The sequence below is a fragment of the Zalophus californianus genome, chromosome 1, assembly GCF_009762305.2.
Source record: "Zalophus californianus isolate mZalCal1 chromosome 1, mZalCal1.pri.v2, whole genome shotgun sequence".
Classification (NCBI taxonomy): domain Eukaryota; kingdom Metazoa; phylum Chordata; class Mammalia; order Carnivora; family Otariidae; genus Zalophus; species Zalophus californianus.
In genome coordinates this window covers 56,124,145-56,146,381 of record NC_045595.1, presented here as the reverse complement: position 1 = coordinate 56,146,381, position 22,237 = coordinate 56,124,145, and the positions used below count along the sequence as shown (strand labels likewise).

Below are 22,237 nucleotides of genomic sequence, written 5' to 3'. Positions count from 1 at the left end.
TAGAAACAGAGAAGAGACTGGTGGCGGCCAGAGGTGGGAGATGGAGGAAATGGGCAAAGGGGATCAAAAAGTACAAACTTCTGGCTATAAACGAAATAAATCCTGGTGATGTAAGGTGCAGCATGGTTACTACAGTTAACAATACTGTGCTGCATATTTGAACTTTGCTAAGGAAATAGATCTTAAAAGTTGTCAACATAAGAAAAGAACTGTAACTATGTATAGTGATGGATGGTAACTAGACTTACTGTGATCATTTTGTAATATACACATGTATCAACTCATTATGTTGTACACCTTAAACTAATACGTCAATTATAGCTCAACAAAACTGGAAAAAAAAAGTCCTTAAAGGAGGTGGCAGGGCTTGAGGTCAAGGAGATGGCAGGAGCTAAGGTCAGGGAGGCACTGGAGGCCACAAGCAAAGAGTTTAGATTATTCTGAGAGCAATGACAAGCCACTGGGGGTTCTTAAGCAGAAGCACAACCTAATCCGCTCCACACTCTACAGAGGAGAAAACCAGGTGTTGCCCTCAGGGCGCTTACAGTGTAATCCAGGACCCAGAGAAGGGGTGTCCCCTGTGCAGAGGGTCCAACACTCATTCCTAGGGCCTGCACTCAGCACAGTGCCCTGAACACAGCAGGCACTACCCGTCTTTGCTTCCTCCCCAGACCTTTGCTTAAACTCACTGGAACACCATCGATCTAGAGTATTCAGAAAGAAACTTGTAAAAAAAAAAAAAAATGCCTGGTGTAAAAAGCAATGGTGTGAAACACAGCCAAAAAGACATCTCCAAGTCTTCTGGCTTGTCACCGAGCGTCTCTCCCGGGGCCGGGTAGGCACAGCAGCACAGCCACACACACCTAAGGGTGCCGGTGTGGCGTGGCACACACACCACAGACCCACGCTGAGCAGCCGGCAGCGCGCCCGGACACGGATCAACACCTCCACTGAAAGGACTCAGAACACAAAGCTTACCCACTGTCAAGGAAGGAACCCCAAGCCCCTGAGGAAATGTACTGTGGTCTCCCCATAGAGGGATTTCTTCTGAGGAAAGAGCCTGGCAGTGACGAGGGAAGGACGACAAAGTGGGCAGGAACACACCCCCAGATAAGGAGGTGAGAGAAGGTGCCCGTGGCAATGAGCCTTGCAGCATGCTGGAAACGCACTCCGTTTAGGTGCTAGCAGCTCTGCGACTCTAAGACAGTTTTCTCTTTTCCTTTTCTTTTTTTTTTAGATTTTATTTATTTGAGAAAGCATGAAAGAGAGAGCACAAGCCGGGGGGAGGGGATGGGCAGATGGAGAAGCAGGCTCCCCACTGAGCTAGGAGCCCGATGCAGAACTCGATCCCAGGACCCTGGGATCATGACCTGAGCTGAAGGCAGACGCTTAACGACTGAGCCACCCAGGCGCCCCTCTAAGATAGTTTTCAAAGCCTGTTCAACCACACACACACACACACGTATACACACACAGAACTGAGTCTGGAAACAAGAAAATTAGAAAACTCACACAGAGCATAAGAGACTAAGGAGACAGGACAAAGAAAGGCAATGTGGGATCCCGGACAGGATCCAGGAGCAGAAAAAGAAACTCCATGGGAAAACGGCCATGAAGTCTAGAGGTTGGTGACTATTCACCAGTGTTGTCTTCATTTTGACCAACGTTCCTGGTTGTGTAACACGTGAACTTTAGGGGAAGCTGGGTAAAGGGTATAAGGAAATCTCTGTATTATCTTTGCACCTTTTCTGTAAATCTAAAATTATTCCACAATTTAAAATTAAAAAAAAAATGACAAGGGGGAATGGATACACAGGGAAAGCACAAAGGATTTTTAGGGCATGAAACTATTCTGTATGATATTATGATGGTGATGCAAGTCGTTATATGTTTGTCCAAACCCACAGAATGTATGATACCAAGTATGAGCCATGATGTAAGCTATGGACTTTGGGTGACAATGATGTGTGGATTTGGTTCACTGATTGCAACAAATGTTGACAGTGGGGAATGTGGCAAGGGGACACAATATGGGAAATCTCTGTAATTTTGGCTCAGTTTCTGTGAGGCTAAAACTGCTCTAAAAAATCTATTTCCCACTTCCCCGTTTGAGAAACAACGTGGTCTTTGTCTCGTTCAATGGCCCCTGATGGCCAGACATCGGGGCTCCCGGTCTGGGCTGAAAATACCTCCCTAGTCTCTGAATCTCAGTCTCCTCAAGAATCAAATAGGGGCAGCCACCTCTCCTCCCGCTGCCTCACAGCGCGAGTTAATGTGAGAGAAGAACGGAGTTGGCCCCGGTTAAGCCGGAGAGTCCCTCTCCCGCAGCCCCCCACCCCACTGAGAGGCCCCTCCAGGCTCAGGGCCTGGTTGGAGACACCACACTGCTCACTCCAGGCCAGGTTAAGTCCAGGTGTGGGCCTTAAAGCAGCCCTGTCCAAAAGAAATATGGCAGATCACATTTAGTAGATTTTAATTGCCTTGTTAACAAAAGTAACAGGTGAAATGAATTTAATAGACTATTGTTTAGAGCAGTTTTAGGTTCACACAAAATTGAGTGCTAAGTACGGTGAGTTCCCATACTCTCTACCCACCCCCCAAACACACACACTCCCTTCCCCGTTGTCAACATGCCTCACAGGAGGGCATATTCGTGACAACTGGGGAACCCACACTGACACATCACTACCGCCCAGAGCCTCCAGTTTACGTGGGGGTTCATTCTCGGGGTTGTACGGTCTGTATGAGGATGTGTACCCACCATCCATGACCTCACACTGAGCAGCTTCGCTGCCCTAAAAATCCTGTGCTCCACCAATTCATCCCTATTATTTTAAGTTCCTATTAAAAAGCCATATTAAAGTAATAGGTGAGGGGCGCCTGGGTGGCTCAGTTGGCTAAGCATCTGCCTTTGGCTCAGGTCATGATCCCGGGGTCCTGGGATTGAGCCCCACATCTGGCGTCGGGCTCCCTGCTCAGTGGGGAGTCTGCTTCTCCCTCTGCCCCTCCCCACCGCTTGTGTTTGATCGCTAATAAACACATTTAAAAAATAAAAATTAAAAAAATAAAGTAATAGGTGAATTAATTTAACTAAGGATGTAACCCAACATATCCCCGATGCCATCACCTCGACACACAGCCCAGCTGCCCCGTGGGCACTCATCACCACATGAGGAGAGTGGTGAAGGCAGAGGACCGGTCTGCAGATGGACAGCCAGGCAGGCAAACACTGCTCCCAATTCACCACTTGTCCTGGGGATATCTTCTAATCCCTGCCCAGGACCGGCCTGGGAGCTGGCGGGCGCTGGAGCGCTCTTAGCACCTCTTGAGAAAGTTCCCTCCCTCTTCACACTTAGGGCTGATAACAAGGGCGCTAGGTGCAGCCTCCAGATAAGACAAAGCAGCTGCCTGGAAGGAGGCACCCACTGCATCCTGGGGCCTGTGGTGAGCAGGCTGTCCCCGGGGCCCAGTCAGGAGACAGTGGGATCCCATGCAGGGGAGGCAGCCTCCAGTCCCTGCACCTGCTCACCTCGGCTAAGCTGGGGCAACGGGAGCCACACTCCCTCCTCACCGGGCGGCTGGGCGGGCCAGAAAGCACCTCATGAGAAATGCTAAAGTGCCGAGAAACGTCGGCAGGTGTGGCGGGCGCTCAGGATTTGGGCAGACCGTGCCACATCCCCCTCCCACCAATGTCTCCCCCGAATTCTCTCTGGCTCCAGGATGCTGCATCTGAAGCTGGAAGGGCTCATGCCAGGCCCCGACAGGACGGTTTACAACAGCCTTGGGTGGTGTTTCTGTTACCAACAGAAGGGCTCTCTCTTTTTTTTTTTAAATATTTTATTTATTTGACAGAGAGAGACACAGCGAGAGAGGGAACACAAGCAGGGGAGTGGGAGAGGGAGAAGCAGGCTTCCCGCTGAGCAGGGAGCCTGATGCGGGGCTCGATCCCAGGACCCTGGGATCATGACCTGAGCCGAAGGCAGACGCTTAACGACTGAGCCACCCAGGCGCCCTAGGGCTCTCTCTTTTCAGTTATCTGATCTTTCTGGCACATCCTGAGGCCTGCCTACTTCGGCCATACTTTTAAGAGGCACAAAAGAACCACAGAATGCAGCGATTATGTGCCCCTGTCATGGCGAGGTTGGAGTTGGAGTGCAATTACGAATTGCACATTGGGAAGTGTTTGTCGGGAACTTGTCGGGCAGGTACCCTCGGGACTCCAACTCCAACTCCAGACTGCCACGGGTGGGGGGTAAAAACACCAGGTGGCGGCAGCAGACTAGAAACAAGGACAGAAATTGTTGACAATGGCGAATTCTGATAGTAGGAGTACAGGTATCCATTATTCTTTGTTCTCTTCTGTACTATTTCAACTTCTAAATGCAAACATTTCCCCCTAACAGTGGACATAACTTAAGAGAACTACTGCTGTGCCCTCATTGTTCAGGAAAGTAAACTGAGGCTCAGAGAGAAGAGGGGACTGGTTATAGGCCATGCCGAGAGCTGGGGCCAGGACATACATGATCCAAGGCCAAATTTGGTGTTTTCTGCTATTCAAGTCCCCTCCAGGCTACACAGAAGTGTGGCCTCTGCATCCCACGGCTCTCCAGGTGGGCTCAGAACACCCTACAGATACGTGGTCCTGGAGAGTCAGGCTGGCTCCTCTCGGGGCTGCGCATAGAAGGGCTGGCCACACATAGGCAATCCTGGAATGTTACTGCTTCCAGGATCTGGCAACAGATGAATCACCTTCTACAGAGAGGGAGGACGGGTAATTCTTGAAACAGTTGTTAATCACACTGAGCCAGGCAGAGACAGGGAGCACCAGAGGAGATAAAGAGAGGGATGATGGGCAGGAGCACCTCATATCTGGCTAGTGCTGAGACCTCCGGGGACCATTTTTTGATTAAAATAAAAAGTATGGGGCACTTGGCTGGTCAGTTGGAAGAGCATGTGACTCTTGATCTCAGGGTCGTGAGTTCGAGCCCCATGTTGGGTGTAGATATTACTTAAGTAAATAAAACTTAAAAAAAATATATATATATATATGGGCACCTGGGTGGCTCAGTCGGTTAAGCATTTGCCTTCAGCTCAGGTCATGATCCTGGGGTCCTGGGATTGAGCCCTGTGTTGGGCTCCCTGCTTAGTGGGGAGTGTGCTTCTCCCTCTCCCTTCCCCTGCTTGTTCTCTCTCTCTCTCTCTCAAATAAAAAAAATAAAATAAAATATATTAAGTGTGCTGGGGGAGTATGATAATTAATCTCATGTGTCAGCTTGACTAGGCCAAGAGGTTACTTGGGCAAACATTATTCTGGGTGTTTCTACAAGGGTATTTTTGGATGAGATTCACATTTAAACCTATAGACTGAGTAAAGCAGATTGTCCTAATGTCGGTGGGCCTCACCCAATCAGTTGAAGGCCTGAATAGCCCAAAAGGGCTGACCCTCCCCCAAGTAAGAAAGAATTTCTCTTGCCTGACCGCCTTTGAATTGGAACACTGGCTTATTCCTGCCTTCAGACTCAAACTGAAACACCAGTTTTTCCTGGGTCTGCAGCCTGCCAGCCTTTTGGATGGCTCTCCAGGGTCTCTAGCTTGCCAACTCACCCTGCAGATCTTGGGCCTTCTGGGCCTCCATATTCACATGGGCCAATTCCTTATACTAAATCTCTTTATATATAATAAAATTATATGCTATCGGTCCTGTTTCTCTAGAGAATCCTTACTAATACAGAGAGAGGGTAGAAGATAACAAAGGGAATTGTCCACCATGTGTTAAACCTAGAGCTGAATACTTATAACCGTCAGATTACTTACCCTCCAGCAGGCCTATCTGGGAAAATGAAACTGAGGCTCAGAGAGGTCTGGCAATTTCCCCAAAGCCACACAGCTGTAAGTGGCAGGGCCAGGGATCACAGCAACAAGTCAGGTATTTCTCCCACTTCATGATGTGTTCCCCAGGGTATGACACACACAACACCAGACAGGATACACAGATGAACTATTTTTAATGGGCTCTTTATGTATTTCAATTATTATTCTTTCATTTTAAAGTGTTTTAGGAAAAACATAGCAAACTTGTGTGCTCATAAATGTTAATACTGATGACAGCGCCAATATCCAAAAAGGTGAGCCATTTTGTAGGAAATAGTAAATTCCAACATGGGCCCTACATAAAAAAAGGCCCACGCCTGACAGTGGCAGGAAGTGTCTGCAGTTTGGCAGTGGGGGAACTGTGGGCGCAGGGAGAGTGAGGGACGGAGCCTCACCCCCCGGCCAACCTTCTCTCTGGTGCTACTGTATCCACTGCCATTTTCCAAGGTTTCCAGAAACACAAGGACAGCATAGCCTTACACAGCAGTATCAGCAGCTCTGAACACCAGGGAGGTCCCCTCTCTGGTTGGGACAGAGGAAAGGGTGAACCGTGCACCGTGTGACACAAAGCTAGCAAGCAGCCGAACACAACCTGGGCAATGGCACATGGGATCCTCAGGAAGGACCAGTGGGGGGGGGGGGGCGGACAGGGCTCGGAGACAGACAAGTAGTAACTATGCCTGACAGCTGAGATGCCCAGTGTCACCTGCACCCCCGGAAGCCAGGGCCCTGCTACCACAACCCAATTCATTTGCATACAAGCATCATGTTCCACCAAAGAAACAGGTCCTGGCTGGTACAGCTTTTCTGCCAAAGAGCCTTCCTCTGCCCCCCGCTCCCCAGTTTAAATTAACTGCCACTCTGCAGAAAGAATTCGTGGTGTGGCAGCTTGCACATACGTGGCTCCTCTGTACATCTCAGCTAGCCGTCAGCAGGTCTGCCCACCCTCCCACATACCAGCACCCCCCGCCCCCACCCATAGGACAGGTTCCAAGGGCTTCCTTGGGCCCCTGGTGCAGTCTGGTAAGCAGCACTTAGTGATGGTGACACGCCTCACTCTGTTCTCTCGTCTGTGGCTGTCTGCTTGCTGCAAGGGGAAGTCCTAAGATAGTGGGGTGCTGCCACTCACCTGCTGTGTGACCTTAAGCAAATGATTTAGCCTCTCTGGGCCTCTGTTTCTTCATCTACACAATGGAATAAGAACCATTCCTGCCACAAAGGACTGGGGTGGATTAGATGGGACAGAAAATATAAAGCTCTCATCATGGGCCTTGTACATAGTAAGCTCCCAAGTTCAGGAAATAGAAGGAGGTTCCCAAATGAGGGGTGTTTGGTGCAGTTCAGACCACAAGAACTTTGCTTTTTAAAGAAAGTTAGACAGGGGCACCTGGCTGGCTCAGTTGGTGGAGTGTACGGCTCTTGATCTCGGGGTTGTGAGTTTGAGCCGCATGTTGGGTGTAGAGATCACTTAAAAATGAAATCTTAAAAAATAAATGAAGGCAGACAGGCAGGCAGGCGGACAATGCAGGTCCTTCTATATCGTGATCATTTATGCCTCAGCCTGCCCGTCCCCTTCCCTGAGCGAAGCCTGACCCCAGTCCCTGTTGTCAGGGCACCCACGGCAGCTTCAGCATGGGTCCCCAACCCCAACAGCAGATATCCTCAGAACCACAAGCAAAGATTCAGGCCCAGGACAGGGCTGCTGACCCAAGGCCGCAACGCCGGCAAGATCCCAAGCCACCGGACTTGGAGTCTAACCTCTGCTCAGAAGCCCGCCCCTCCCCCTGCCCCCTCCCCCTTGCTCCCAGCTCTGGCACCTCCATCCCTTTGCTGCTGCTGTTCCGGCCACTTCACACACCCTTCTCCAAGCTCTCCCGCTGCACGGCCTTCATGGCTCACCGTAAATGGCAACTCTTCCATGGACCCCTCCCCAAGCCTCCTCCCCCATCTCCTCGCAGCCCCCACAGCCCCAGTGGTCCTCCTTGGGGTCATTCATTCTTTCATTCACCGAATCCATATTTACTGGGTCAAATGCCATATTCCAGGTACTGGTCTAAGCACCGGGGATACACCAAAGTATAAAATATGCATTAATCCCCACCTTCGTGGAGCTTACATCTCAGTGGGAAACAAGAATAAACAAAACAAGTAAGTGAACATAGGATCTTACACAATAGGGCTATGGACAGACATGAAGCAGGGATGGGAAAGGCAGGATGGTCAGAGGAAGCCTAACAGAGGGGGTGACATATGAACACAGCCTCAGATGTCTCTGAAGGAGAGGCAGATGTTGGCTCTTCGAATATCTGGGAGAAGAGCATTGAAGGCAAAGGATCAGCAAGCCCAAATGGCTCAAGGCAATGGCTCAGCAATGACCCTCTTCCTTGTCCAACTTCCCTCAGAGACAGTGTGAGGACAGAGCCTGTGGCTTGTTCATTTCTTGCCTCCACTGCCCCTAGCACAAGACTCTGGTACGTGTTCCTGTAGATGCCCTTTATCGGGTTATAGATTCTCTTCTATTCCTAGGTTGCTACAGATTTTTATCATGAATGGGCACTGAATGCTCTGCACCTATGGAGACAATTAATTATATGGCTTTTAATTCTATGGATGTGGTGAACTACACTGCTTGTTAATGTTAAACCAACCTTGCATTCCTGGGATTTACCCCAGTGGGTCATGATGACTCATCACCCTTTTTAATATTTTTCTGGATTTGATTTATTATTTTGTGAAAGAATTTTGTGCTTTTGGCCTGTGCATTTCTTTTTCTTATAATGTTTTTGTCTGGTTTGCAATCAGTGGAACGTAGGCCTCATAAAAATGACCTAGGAATTAACCACTCTGTCTTTCCTGAAAGAGTTTATAAAAAAAACTTGTACTACTCCTTCCTTAAATTTTTCATAGGATTTACAGACAGGCCATCTGGGCTTGGAATTTTCTTTAGGAGAAGGTTTTTAATTATAAACTTAATTTCACCAAATGTCCTAAATGGAACAGGAGGCAAGGAGGATGTCATTCCCATAGGGGGACCTGTGCTGGATTTTGGCTGCCCAGCCTCCATCCGCCTCTTTCAGTAATGGCACCCAGCTGTTCCGTGGGCGCTGCCTCTCCTCCGCTTGCAGACCATAAGGCTCCAGAGCGCTCACACTCCTCCGCACACTAGGAGGCAGGTGGCTGCAGTCTGGCCAATCGGCTCTGTGCTCACCTGACAGGAGAGGGGTTCAGACCCAGGCACGTGCCCAGGTGAGTCAGCCAGAATGGCTGCTGTATGTAGCCTATGCCCCACTATACTTGAGGCTGGGGTCTGTATGGCTGGACCTGTGACCTTGCTACCCCAGGAGAGCACCTGGCCAAAGCCAAGACACGAGGACCAAGAATCCAGGTCCTGTTGACAATCGCGTAAACCCCTGCAGGACAGAAGCGGGAAACAAATTCCACCGGGGCTTCCAGTTCCGGGAGCCAACGCCACATTCCTTTGTTTTATTTAAACTATTTTGGTTTGAGTTTCCTGTTGCGTATAGTCAGAAGAGTCTAGACAAAAGAAACACCCCTGACTGGATTCTTTAAGGCTTACTGCTTGATTTCATTCAGACTACTGGTATTTTTTTTTTTAAAGCAAAAAACAGACCAAAAACCCCTTGTATTTATTAGGTGCTTATTCTGTCAGGCACAGAGCAAAATGGACCCCAAATGTTTCATTTGCTCCGAATATCCTATTAAAACCCCCATCTGAGGGGCGCCTGGGTAGTGGCTCAGTCAGTTGAGTGTCGGACCCTTGATCTCAGCTCAGGTCTTCATCTCAGGGTTGTGGGTTCTCAGGGTCCCACGCTGGGGCTCCATGTTGGGTGTGGAGCCTACTTAAAAATAAACTAAAACAAAAAACCATCTGATACCTCGGGAGACCTCCACATGGATATTAAGTCACCAGCCCAAGGTCATATTCCTAGAAAAACGGCTCAGTCCAGCCTGGTCCTAGACCCCTGGTCCAGACACTGCCCTACTCCCTTGTGCTGAATGCACAACTATTCAAAACAGGGCCAGAGGCCTCTGGCCCCTACCTGGGGCTGCCCATGGGGAGGGCCTGGGCTCCCAGATTTTGGCAGAATCACTGTCCTGAATCACTACCCCACCTATATCTTTCATACTGCTTTTGAAAAGTGTCATGGGTTTTATGAAACCAACCACCAGCTGAGAAGTGCTGGCATGTTTCCGCGTGCACCCCAGAATCAAGCTGGCTCTGGGGTCAGCGACCTGGTTTTGAATGTGGCTCTTCCAATCACCGGCTCCTGATCCCTGGCTCCCCATTTGTGCAGTGAGTAGTCATTCTCACCAAAAAGGGTTTTGTTTTGTTTTTAGGATTAAGTGGGGAAATAATACAAAGGGATTGGCAAAAACAAAAAACACAACAACTGATTCTGTTTTGGTTCCCACTGTCACACACCCCTCTGCAATAGGTGAAGCCTCTGGATGTGCATCTCTGGCCCATGGGGCAGCCAGCGGGACACCTGCTCGTCTGCCCACCTGTCCCCACCTCCAGGCCCCCTTCTGTATGCTGCCCTCCTGGTCCAGTCACAGCCAGGTAAGCCTTGTACCTTTTTCTTATTTTTTTCTTTTAAATTGATCCTTCTTTAAAGAAAAAGTACTTTAAAAGGAAACCTTGTGGGCGCCTGGGTGGCTCAGTTGGTTGGGCGACTGCCTTCGGCTCAGGTCATGATCCTGGAGTCCCGGGATCGAGTCCCACATCGGGCTCCCTGCTCGGCGGGGAGTCTGCTTCTCCTTCTCACCCTCCTCCCTCTCATGCTCTCTGTCTCTCATTCTCTCTCTCAAATAAATAAATAAAATCTTTAAAAAATAAAATAAAATAAAAAATAAAAGGAAACCTTGTATCACTAGGGTAAATGGACAGCCCCTATCATTTGCCATACATCTCAGGTAACCACAAAAACAAACATGAATCAAAACAATGTTGCTAGACTCTGGGGGGAGGGGGACACGGTTGCCTGCAAAGTTCGGGGCCCATCTGCCTGCTCTCAAGAGACAGGCAAATATTCAAAGGTGTTCAGGAAAGAGAATGGTGGTTTCCAGGGGCTGGGGTGGGGAGGAAGAGGGGGAGTTCCTGTCTGATGGGAACAGAGTCTCAGTTGAGGATTACGGACAAGCCCTGGAGTTAGAGGGTGGTGATGGTGGCACAACGGTGAGAACGTGCTTAATGCCACTGAACTGTATACCTACAGATGATTAAGATGCTAAATTTTACAATATCTTACCACAATTAAAAAAAAAAAAAAACAAGAAAGGTAAATAGCATATTGGCACCAGAAATAAACTTTTATTTTGAGGAACTCTAAAGGACCGACAGTGGATTTTGAAAGGGTAAATCTTTCCCATTCCCAATGTGACACGGGGGCCGCTCACACACCATGTGTCGGGCGCGTTGGTGCCCCACTGCCTTGGGGGAGCCATTCCCCACTCCTCAGAACACAGGCAGGGAGCTGGGCAGAGGAGCCCAAGGACGTGGGAGGGTCAGGCCAGAAAGCGAGAGTCCAGAAAGGAGAAGTGAGAGATGTACTAAGAGCAGGGGTGGGTGGGGGCAGAGGAAAGCACAGCCCCCCACCATCTACCTGTGGGCTCCAGCCCCTCTGCGGCAAAGGCAGGGCCTGCAGGGAGGAAGCCACCCAGAGGGGCTGGCAGAGCAGACCGCAGAGCAAGCAAGAAGAAAACAAGCCAGTACCAGGTCAACTCAAGTCAACACACACTTCCTGGCACCTCCCTCCGCGGCTCGTTGAAGAGAATTGAGCAAGGCCCCACCAGCCCTGCAGGAGGCAGAACTACGGGTAGCCCTTGAGGCAGATGCAGAGCAGAGAGCAAGGCCCTGAGAACCAACTGGTCCCAGGCTACCACGGCCCAAGTCCTGACCCTGGCAAGCCCCTCCCTGTCTCCTAACCACAGCCCACAAGGTTCCACATGGCCCGGCCCCTGCCAACCTCTCTAACCTCACCCTTCCCCTCACCAGACATGCCTTCTCTGTGCTCTGCCAGCCAGTGTGGCCCCTCCTCAGGGCCTTTGCACTTGCTGCTCCCTCCGGCTGGTACCCGCTCAGGTCCCAGGTCACCTTCAGGGAGGGCACGCTGTTTTATGTCCTTCACAGACTTACCGCCACAAGAAATGTAGCCATTTCTTTCATCTTAGTTGGTTATTTAACTCTCCCAAACAGCTCCAGGCTCCAGGGAAGCAGGCCGCCATCTGCTTCTTCACTATCCCATGACCCAGGACCAGGAACGTGCCTGGATCAGTTTTAAGTCACAAATATCCATCACCTGGTAAGTGGACCCCCAGCCCTCATGGGTGAAATTTGTGTTGCTGATCAGTGCTTGCCCCCGGCCCCATCCCCCATGAGCGTTTGGGCAGGATGATTCTTCACAGTGAGCACTGGTGGCCTCTGGCTGAATGAAACCCACTTTTTGGGTTAAGCTTTCACCCTGTAAATTTATTTTAATGTTAGTGCCTGATTCTCCAGTTTCCCCTGGGTTCTCCTGCCTCCTCACCTGTCCAGCTACCCACATGTGACCAGCCTCCGTCCTGCAGGCTGAGTGGGAGCTCAGCAGAAGGCACCCGGGCTGGAGGACTTTCCAGCTTCCCTCAGCGTGTAGAGGGGGTTTTGGAAGAGCCAGAGGAAACCCTTTCCCTCACCCTTTCTCTCCCACGTTCCCCAGGCTGCAAGGGGACCGGCTGCTTCCTTCCATGGGGGGGCGGGCAGAGAGGGTCCGGGAGGTGCTGCTGGCCTTGGACCTCACACCACTACAGGTCAGCAAGGACAGAGGGACTGTTAGCTCTTTCATGCCCACGGATTCCCAAGGGGAGCGGAGGTGCGTGGGACAGAACACACACCAAGGACAAGTTCCACTGTGTGGGGACCCATGCAGCTGGAAGGGCTCCCATTTGCCTCCCCAAGAATCCTCATACCTGTGGCTGAGAAGGGCACCCTGCTTCAGGACCAAGCCTGGCAGACACACCAGGCAGCTCCAGAGTGCCCTGGGGAGACGTTCCAGAACAGGAAAGTGGGAGAATTCTGGGCACAGCGGTTTAGTGGGGGCCATGGGATGCCCTTTACGAGGCCGATCTGCCTCCCCTCAGCAGGGGGCAGCACAGCAGCTCATGGTGTACGCAGAGAACCTTGTCCAGTCAGACACCCCCTGCCAAGAGGCCTGCCTCACCCGGAGGCCCCGGAGGTTGTGCAACACCCCCTTGCCCCGGCAGCAACCGATGGCTGGCTGATCACGGGTGACAGAAAAGCTCAAAAGCTCGCTCTCCCCCTTACCTCAAGGAGGTGGACTTGAGGTGAAACTCAACCCCAAGGGTCACACTGACTTTCTCTGGGACCCCATCTTTGCTCATCTCCTTTCTCTTCCCTGTTCTGCCTCCCAGGAGAGCACCCTCTCAAATAAAGCACCCACAACCAAATCCTCACCTCAGGCTGTACCAACCTAAGACACTCACTTTCTCCAAGACAGGGCAGCCCACTGGGGAAACCAGAACATCCTGGGACTTCAACCACAGGGAAAAGCATGAGCAGATGATGGAACAGCTACCAAGCAGAATGGTGCTCAGACACCTAAAGCTTAGGAAGATAATGAAGCACCAGAGAAAAATACTTGAGTCTTAACGTGAGCTGGTGGTTGGCAGAGGAGGGTACCGAGTGGCCCAAACACCAGGTACGAGCTCCAAGGGGGAAAATTAGTGACTAGAAGGAAGCCCAAGTAGTGACTGGCTGTGTTACAGTTGAAGGATTACAGTATATTTCTCTTTTTCTCTACTTTCCCAACTTTCTATAATGTCATTTTGTATATAAAAGGATACCTTAAAAAAAAAAAAAAAGATTTAGGGCACCTGGCTGGCTCAGTTGGTGAAGCATGCAACTCTTGATTTTGGGGTCGTGACTTTAAGCCTCATGTTGATTACTTAAAAATAAAATCTTAAAAAAAAAAACCTAATGAAAGATACTTCATGGAACACTTTCAAAAACACAAAATAGCAAGAAAGAATAAGAAACTTAACTCATAACCAGCAATGCAACTGGAAGGATTTAATCAGTGCCCAGCAAATACAACCGAGGCCACAAGCCCCTGAATGGGGTGGGAATGGGGGCATCCCTGTGAGCTCCCACACAACTCAGAGACTTCACCACAGATGTCCCTCAACCTATGACGGGGTTAGGCCCCGATAAACCCATCTGAAGTTGAAAATATCAGAAGTCGAAATTGCCTTTAATACACCAAACATACCAAACATCATAGTGTGGCAGCCTGGCCTACACTAACCGTGCTGCGAACAGGGACGTTAGCTTGCAGTTGGGCAGAAGCCTCTCACACAAATCTGTTTGATAATAAAGTGCTGAGTGGATCGTGTAACTTACTGGATACTGTGCTGAAAGTGCAAAGCAGAAGGTTGAGTGAGTACAGGATGGTTGTAATGGTATCAGTGGCTGACCCTGTGATCACACGGCTGGCCTGGAGCTGCAGCGGCTGCCACTGCCCAGGGTCACGGGAGGGTGTCCTACTGCGTGTCGCCAGTCTGGGCAAAGATCCACATTCAAAGCTCCAGGTTCTGTTCCCACTGAATGAGTATCACTTTCGCACCATTGTAAAGTTGAAAAATCTAAGTGGAGCCATCGTTAGTTGGGGGCCACCTGTATTTATGCGACATCACACAGAGCCCTTCTCTGAGGCTCAGAGGACAATGTGGGCAGTTTAGACTACACGATCTCTATGGCTCCTAGGGCCGGAAAACTGTCCGATTATTTGATGCCACAAAATCAAGAAACAGGAAAAGTTAACTTAGAGCCACTGGCTGAGGCATACAGTGATTTCAGTCAACTTGGAGCCTGGCCCCAAATTCAAAGGATTGAGCAAAAATTCCCCCAAGGTCCAGGAGAGTTTTGATTTTTTATTTTTTGTTCTTCATCTCAGACTTAACAATGAACTTCTTGGATGAAGAGGGTATTTTCCTCCCCGGTTTAGATAATTATGGATATATAGCTTGTCTGCATGCCAACTCTTAAAATCTCCAGAGGAGATTCTTCAAAAACTAAAGCAACAGAGGACTCAAGTAAGAACAGCTCTGCTAAAAATAAGTATTTTCAAAGCTTGATTGATGGAAGATTTTCCTGTGAAGGGGAAAATCACAACCGCAAAACACCTCTGAGGAGACACTTAAGCTAAGCAGTCACACATTTGCAATAAAAATTATGGATTAGATGCAAAACAAGTTATAAGGTACTTAGCACTTCTCTGATGCATGAGAGATTAGGAATGGTTTTTTTTTTTCCCTTCCTCCTAAGAAGCTATACAAGTAAATTAAAAACCACCAGAGTCTCTCAGAAAAGAAAATGTACTTGGGGAAAAAAAAAAAAGGTTACTTCAGGAAAAAAAGTACAGTTATAGAATCTCAAAGGAAATAGCATCCAAAGTCATCCAAAGGGCTTCATTTGAAGTCAGCTGTTTTTAATAACCGGCTTCCTCTTTCTTGCCCATATATCAGGAAGAACAGACAACTTCAACCAGAGAACAAGCACCTATCTCCTGAAAGCACGGACTAACAGCTCATCCTCCCACACAAGACAAGGCCCTAGTCAAGGATACAGAAAACCTTAAGCCCGAAGCTCAGCCTCGGATACCAAGCCAGGACCAAGACCCTCCGGGTGCATGATGCGCTAAAACACAAAATACAATTGGCTGACATAGCATGACCTTATTTCAGGAGGCTGACTTTCCGAAAATAAATAGCCACAGGCAGTACTATTGAGGAAGAACGTGCCTCTGAGCTCTGGGGACCATCCTTGCATATACGCGCAGACTGATACGCAAACAAACTTAAAACATACACACACATTTGGTTCTCTGTAACAGTGATCACACCTTGGTAAGCTTCAACACTGACCCAGGCATCGAACAGGTAAAGAAAGGGAGAGGCAGAAGTGTCTCCTGGATGCCCATGGCCCAGAGAGCCTCCTTTCATCTCCAGCAAGGTGGGGCTGTGAGGTGTGGGTGGGGCCTCAGTCACACCGGGGCTGTCTCCACCAGGCAAGAGTAGAAGCTGCATTCTTCTCGGTCCTTCTCAGTCCGCTGGACAGAAGGTCTGGACCACATCACCCTGCCTACCCAGGTCTCTCTGTCTAGGGCGAAAGAGGGGGAGCAGAGGCCTCTAGTTTCATTAGTTTCTGGGGTTTCCAAGATCCGACCCCCCACAATGAACGTAGAATCCCGGAATTCCCCAGGAAGCCAGGAGGGGAGTTGTCGAAAAAAGCCTGAGGTTCCAGCACAAAGCCTGACCCCACCCTGGACAACCTGGGGTGAATCACCAACCATTCCTTGCGTTTCATTTTTCATCTGTAAAATGGGTCCCTATGGTTTCCCCCGCAAGACCTTCCATCAGAGGTTTATGTTCCTCCCAAAGAGGCTGAACGGATATGATTCTTCCCACACACGCCTTTCAGGCTTCTCCACAAACCCAATTCCCACACCAGTCCGGCGGCGGGGATGAGTCTCCCATCACTAGACAAAATCAAGAAACCTGCGTCTCCAGACTAGGGCTTTGCAGGGCCTTGACCACCCGCTCCCCGGAGTCCTGGACAAGAACGGGAAGTAAGACCACGTGGACCCCCATCCCCGGCCCGGGCCCAGGAGCTCCAGTGCATTCCTCTCCCCCCAGGGGAAGTCCTGAAGACCCGCTTCCCTGGTAGGGCCTTCCCGGGTCCCTCCACAGCTTCGGACGCCCTTCCTCAAGTCAGGCCGACTCTTGAGCCCCTCCTGGCGCACAAACCACAAATAGACAGTTAGCTGCCGGCCAGGCCCCGCTCCCTTCCAGCCCGAGCGGCGCGGAGGCCCAGGCAGCGCCATGCGCAGTGGCGGCAACCCGCGCGCACGCCGCCGAGTCCGGCGCGGCCAGTCGCTCGGGCCGGCCGTGACCGCCTGGCCGCCGCCCGGGTGCCCGGAGAGCGCGCGCCGGCGCACCTGCTGCGCGCGGGCCTGCTGGGGGCGCGCCCGGCCCCCCGCCGTCCCCCCCACCCCCGCTCCCCGGCGCCCGCCGCGGCCCGGAGGCCGCGCGCGCCCGCAGGCCCCGCCGGACCAGCCCCGCGAGCCGCGGTCGCGCTCTCCCCGAGCCGGCGCACCTGCAGCGCGCTCCCGCCGGCCGGCCTCCTGGCCTCCAGGGCCCTCCCTCCCCCGGCCGTGGGCCGCGCGCCTCACCAGCGGTAGCAGCCCTCAGAGGCCTCCAGCGTGAAGTTCACGCGCGTGGCCCGCGTGAAGGGCAGCAGCACTTTGGGGATGTTGAGCTTGGCCGCCGCGGCGATGGGGCCCAGCGCCAGCAGCACCGAGAGCGCGTGCAGCAGCAGCGGCAGTCCCCGGCCCCGCGCCGCCATCCTCGCCGCGCTTCACCTCCCGCGACCCGGCGCCTGTCCGCCCGCGCGCTCCCCCTCGCGCCCTCCTCCCCCGCCCGCGAGCGCCGGGCCAGCAGGTGATGAGCGCGGGAGGGAGGAGGCGGAGCGAGGGCCGCGGCCTAGGGCCACTTCCTGGGCCCCGGCAGGGCCCGAGCGCGGGAACTGAGGGGGCCGAGCCCGCGGCGACCCCACCCCCGGCGACCCCACCCCCGGCTCGGGCCCGCGCGCCCTCGACCACGCCGGGCGGAGGGAGGGTCTGGAGCGCGCGCGCCCTCGGCCACGCAGTGCGGGCGGGGGAGGGGGTGGGTAATGAGGTGGGGCACGCGCCCCGGGCCACGTGGGGAATCGAGCCCGAGCCCGAGCCACTGTCAGGCGGGGAATGAAGGGCTAGGGCGCGCGCCCACGTGGGGTCAGCCTGAACTCGCGCGCCTGCCCGCCACCCCTCGACCTCGCGGGAATCGCTGCGCAGTTTTCTGGTCTACACGCTCATACCCGGTGGTTTCAAACTCTGGCTGTTACTGGGCGCCAGTGCGGAGCCTTCCAGCCATTCGTGCAGTCATTCATTCGGCTCTCTTCAGCGCCTCTAGCGACTGAGCCGGGCCTGGGCGCAGCGCAAACGAGGCCGCTGAGCGACTGTGACCGTGACCGTGAGCTCGATCGGAGACACTGACCGTCAACACGCAAAGGGACAGGTACCCCGGAAATCTGGGATGAGGAGTGCCGAGGTGCACTTCGTCCCGGTCGTACTTTCCAGAAGAGGGACCCGGGTTCCGTAAGCGGCAGCAAACCTGCTGAAGCACTGAGGGCCGGCTGGGTGCTTCCTCCCACTTTAACCTCCATACAGCCTTGCCAGAGAGAAGTTATGATCCCCATTTCTCCAGAAGGAAACAGATTGAGTGGCCCAAAGATCACCCAACAAGAAGGGCAGCGCTAGGGCTCTCAGATCCCAGAGCCCTATTTTCTGTATTCTGTAAGTCCTAGGGAGGTTACCCAAGGGGTGGATTTAGAGCACCAACACTGCCGGAGCACACTCTATCCCCTCTCCTCTCGGTTCAGCATCACTGAATTCGTCTGCATGCAGAAATCTTAGCTCTTAAACTCAGTCTACATTTTGTGCTCTGTGGTTTGTAGATGCCCTTGTCGTGACTTGCACAAGCTACATGAGCGGTGAGTTCAGAGGACACAAAGTGCACCAGTGCCTCTAAAATGTTCATCTATTGCGGGGCGGGGGGATGGGGGGCAGTCTAGTGGGAGGTCAGGAAAGGGGTGGGGCGAGGGTGCACCAGCCTGGCTCTTGTAAAAGGTTCAGGAAGTGTGCACTGAATTGTAACCAGAAAGGCACATATTAATGCCACTGCAGGACAAGGAAGGAGACCCTGAATTTCAGTCAGGCTGGGAAGGCTTCTTGGAGGAGGTGGCCCCTGGGCTGGGCATAGATACCTTACTGGGATTCAGAGAGGCACACATGTGTCTGTGTTTGCCCCCCAGGGGTCATCGGGCTTTTGGATGGTAATGAGGTGTGTTTTGGGGTCAAACCCTTAAGATCCCAGACCAGGGAATGTGTACATTAGGGGAAATTAGATCCCAGAGCCAGGGAATTTTCCCTGTGTAGAACCAGGTACTCTGGGAGGGGAAATTCCAATAGGTTCTCTTCTCTGAATAAACAGAAGAGTTGGTATGGGAAAAGCAGCACCAGAGGGGGTATCTGTGAGGAAATTTTAGTGTTCTTCTTTTCACATTTTATTCATTTTTGAGTAGGTAATACAGTCAGATGGTTCAAACTAAAAGAGTCACATGGTTTAAACTAAAAAGGCCCCAAAAGGGCTCATAGTAACAGTGACTGCCCCTCACTGTCCCATAACTGAATACCCTTCCCCATAGGCAACCAGTGTTTTCTGCTTGAGCAGAGAAATTGTAGACATGTATATATAAAAAACTCATTGTGTTCCAATTTTGCCCGCTTAAATTGGTAAACCAGGAGCCTTGCCAGGCAGGTAAATAAATAAAAGGGACAAGGCAGGGCATTAGGGGACTGGAGTGCTCTTGGCCCATTAGGATCATGAGTTGCTGTGCCCGATCTTTCCAGATATTGTGATTATTGAAGAGAAATCAGGAACATGGATTTTTTTTTCAGGTGAAATATCCTGAATATAAAATATGACAGTTCATTAAAAACAAACATACACACTCTTTGGCCATTTATCCTAGAAAAATGAAAGTTCATGTTCACACAAAAACCTCTACATAAAATGTTCATTGAATCCTTATTCAGAGTAACCCCTAAGTGGAAACAGCACAGAGGTCCTTCCATGGATGATGGTTAAACAGACTGTGATCCACCCATACCATGCAGTCCTACTCAGCAGTAAAGGAATGAGCAAGTGATACATGGACAGACACCTCAGATGAATCTGCGGGGAATTACAAGTGGAAAAACAGCCAATCCCCAGAGGTTACATACTCTGTGATTGCATTCATACAACATCCTTGAAGAGGCAAAGTTCTAGAAATGGTGAGCTGCTGGGTGATTGCCAACGGTGAGGGTCTGGCCAAGTGGGCCTGGGTGTGATGTGACTATAGACGGTCAACGGGGGACATCCTTGTGGTGATGGAAATGTTCTATATCTTGAATGTATCCATGTCAGTTTTCTGGTTACAGTATTATCCTCCGGTTTTGCAAGATATTACCATTGGTGGGTGTCTCCTTCTCCCTCTCACCCTGCCCCTCCCCCCTTCCTGTGAGCTCTTTCTCTCTCTTTCAAATAAATAAAATCTTAAAAAAAAAAAAAGAATCTGGGTAGGCACAGCTTGCTGACCCCCTTGTACGCTTCACTCAAGACAGGAAATTTCCCCCAGCAGAAAACAACCAATGGGAAACAACAAAATGATGGATAAAACATTTTCCCCTTCATCCCTCCTCCTTTGTTTTAGTTGATTCTGAACCTAGTAATGGTTGGTGTCTGGGCCCATTCTGGCAGCCAGCCTTCTGTGTGTGATCTGATTCCACTGCCTGCCATTGGCCCCCTTCTCTGTGTCAAGTGCTTTATCTGAAATTCAAGCAGACAGTGGGCCTGAGCAGACCATCTTGCTCCAGGCATAGAGACTCTCCGGGATGGAAGGGACCTCAGATTTGTGTTAGACGGTTGTCCACGTGGTAAATAAAATAAGGAAATGTTTCCTGTAACTGGTATCAGTGCCTCCCACACTTCTGCCATTTCCCCCCACCCTAAAAAAAAATCCTATGCTATCTGAATACCGCCTGTACTATTTGTCTTTTTTTTTTAAGTAGGCTCCACACCCAGCATGGAGCCCAATGTAGGGCCCGAATTTGTGCTCCTGAGATCAAGACTTGAGCTGGGATCAAGAGTTGGACACAACCCAATGAGCCACCCAGGTACCCCTGTACTATTTGTCTTTAAATCAGATTGTTTACATACATGTATTTAAGAATAAAACTTTGTCACTTCTGTAAAGAGAAAATCAGTATCAGTTGCAAAAATAGAAGTAGCCAAAAAATAAATACAATGAAAAAAAGGGATGCCATCAAGTTACAAATAGACACTGTGTCCTGCCAAAGGCTCAGAACCCAAGGCCTGCAGTATGATCAAGCACTAGACAATATCAAAGACAGACTGGCCCAATCAAAGGGCCTTGCTCCTTGAGTGGAGAAGGGTGGAGAGATAATTTAAAAGGCAAGTAAGGGGCACCTGGGTGGCTCAGTCGATTAAGCACCCAACTCGTGATTTTGGCTCAGGTCATGATCTCACAGGTCGTGGGATCCAGCCCCACTTTGGCTCCAAACTCAGCAGGGAGTCTGCTTGAGATGCTCTCTCTCCCTCTGCTCCTCCTCTCTCTCTAAAATAAATAAATCTCTCTTTTTTTTAAAGATTTTATTCATTTATTTGACAGAGAGAGACACAGCGAAAGAGGGAACACAAGCAGGGGGAGTGGGAGAGGGAGAAGCAGGTTTCCTGCTGAGCAGGGAGCCCCATGCTGGGCCTGATCCCAGGACCCTGGGATCATGACCTGAGCCGAAGGCAGACACTTACCAACTGAGCCACGCAGGTGCCCCTAAAAAATAAATAAATAAAATAATAAAATAAAAGGCAGGTAACTTTTTTCCTAGTGGGATGTCATATTAGAGCCTATCCACTATCTTTTCACAAAAATATCTTTTTTTCAGTTTTGCAATGGAGAATCTCAAACATTTACAGTAGTAGATAGGGTAGTATAATGAAGCCCATGACCCTTCAGTCCCATGACCACAATCCATGGCCAATCCTGTGCTTTCTACAGATAACTCGAGGCTCTGCCCCATGTCGTTTTGAAACAAATCCAAGGGATCTTATCATTTCATCTGTATCTCAGTGTGTGTATCTTTAAAAGGTAAGAGGTCTTTTATATATACACTATAACTACGATACTATTATCACATCTAAAAAATTAGCAATAATTCCTCAGTTATATCCAGTCAGTTCAAATTTCTAACTATCTCATAAATGTCATATTTTTTGTCATACTTTGTGTTCTAAGAATCAGGATCCAAGTAAGATTCATATATTGCAATTGGTTGAAATAAGCCTTTAATCTATAGGTTCCCCCTTTATCTCTGTTTCTCCCCTGGCGATTTGTGTGTTTCCCCTTTATCACTGGAGTAGAGGTATGTATTTCAGAGCACCCTCCTGCTGAGTCTTCCTGCCCTGTGACACACATGTGGGCACCTGCCACATCAGCAGTGGCACCCTATCGCACAAGTCTGCAGCTAGGTTTTGGTCATGGAAATAGGAATGGGGGACCCAACGCGAACCTTCGGGGGTCTCTGAGCTGGACAACTCAGCATTTTGGAAAAATAAAAAAAATTAGGAAGAGGCTGGGAGCATTGGAATGGCTCCTGCCTTTGCAAAAATGATTTCTAAAACATCATCATGT

The 22,237-nt window shown here is 50.6% G+C and overlaps 1 protein-coding gene and 1 long non-coding RNA gene across 5 annotated transcripts in view; one reads left to right on the top strand and one right to left on the bottom strand.

Annotated features, from left to right (window-relative positions):
* NUP210 (nucleoporin 210) overlaps window positions 1-17,349 on the bottom strand; it is a 106,462-nt gene extending 89,113 nt beyond the window's left edge. For both annotated transcript variants that reach the window (XM_027585069.2, XM_027585070.2), the window contains exon 1: window positions 17,118-17,349. In XM_027585069.2, the coding sequence (XP_027440870.2) occupies window positions 17,118-17,290 (173 nt within the window). In that variant the 5' untranslated portion in view covers window positions 17,291-17,349. The remainder of the gene's footprint in view (window positions 1-17,117) is intronic.
* A 7-nt stretch (window positions 17,350-17,356) lies between these two features.
* On the top strand, window positions 17,357-20,651 carry LOC113917337. Of its 3 annotated transcripts, none has more exons than XR_003518207.1 (3): window positions 17,357-18,278; window positions 19,581-19,820; window positions 20,598-20,651. It is a non-coding gene; the product is annotated as an uncharacterized LOC113917337 (long non-coding RNA). The 3 variants fall into 3 exon arrangements; XR_003518206.1 differs by having other exon boundaries at window positions 20,595-20,642; XR_003518208.2 differs by lacking the exon at window positions 20,598-20,651 and adding an exon at window positions 18,440-18,475 and having other exon boundaries at window positions 19,581-20,079.
* The last annotated feature ends 1,586 nt before the right edge of the window (window positions 20,652-22,237 follow it).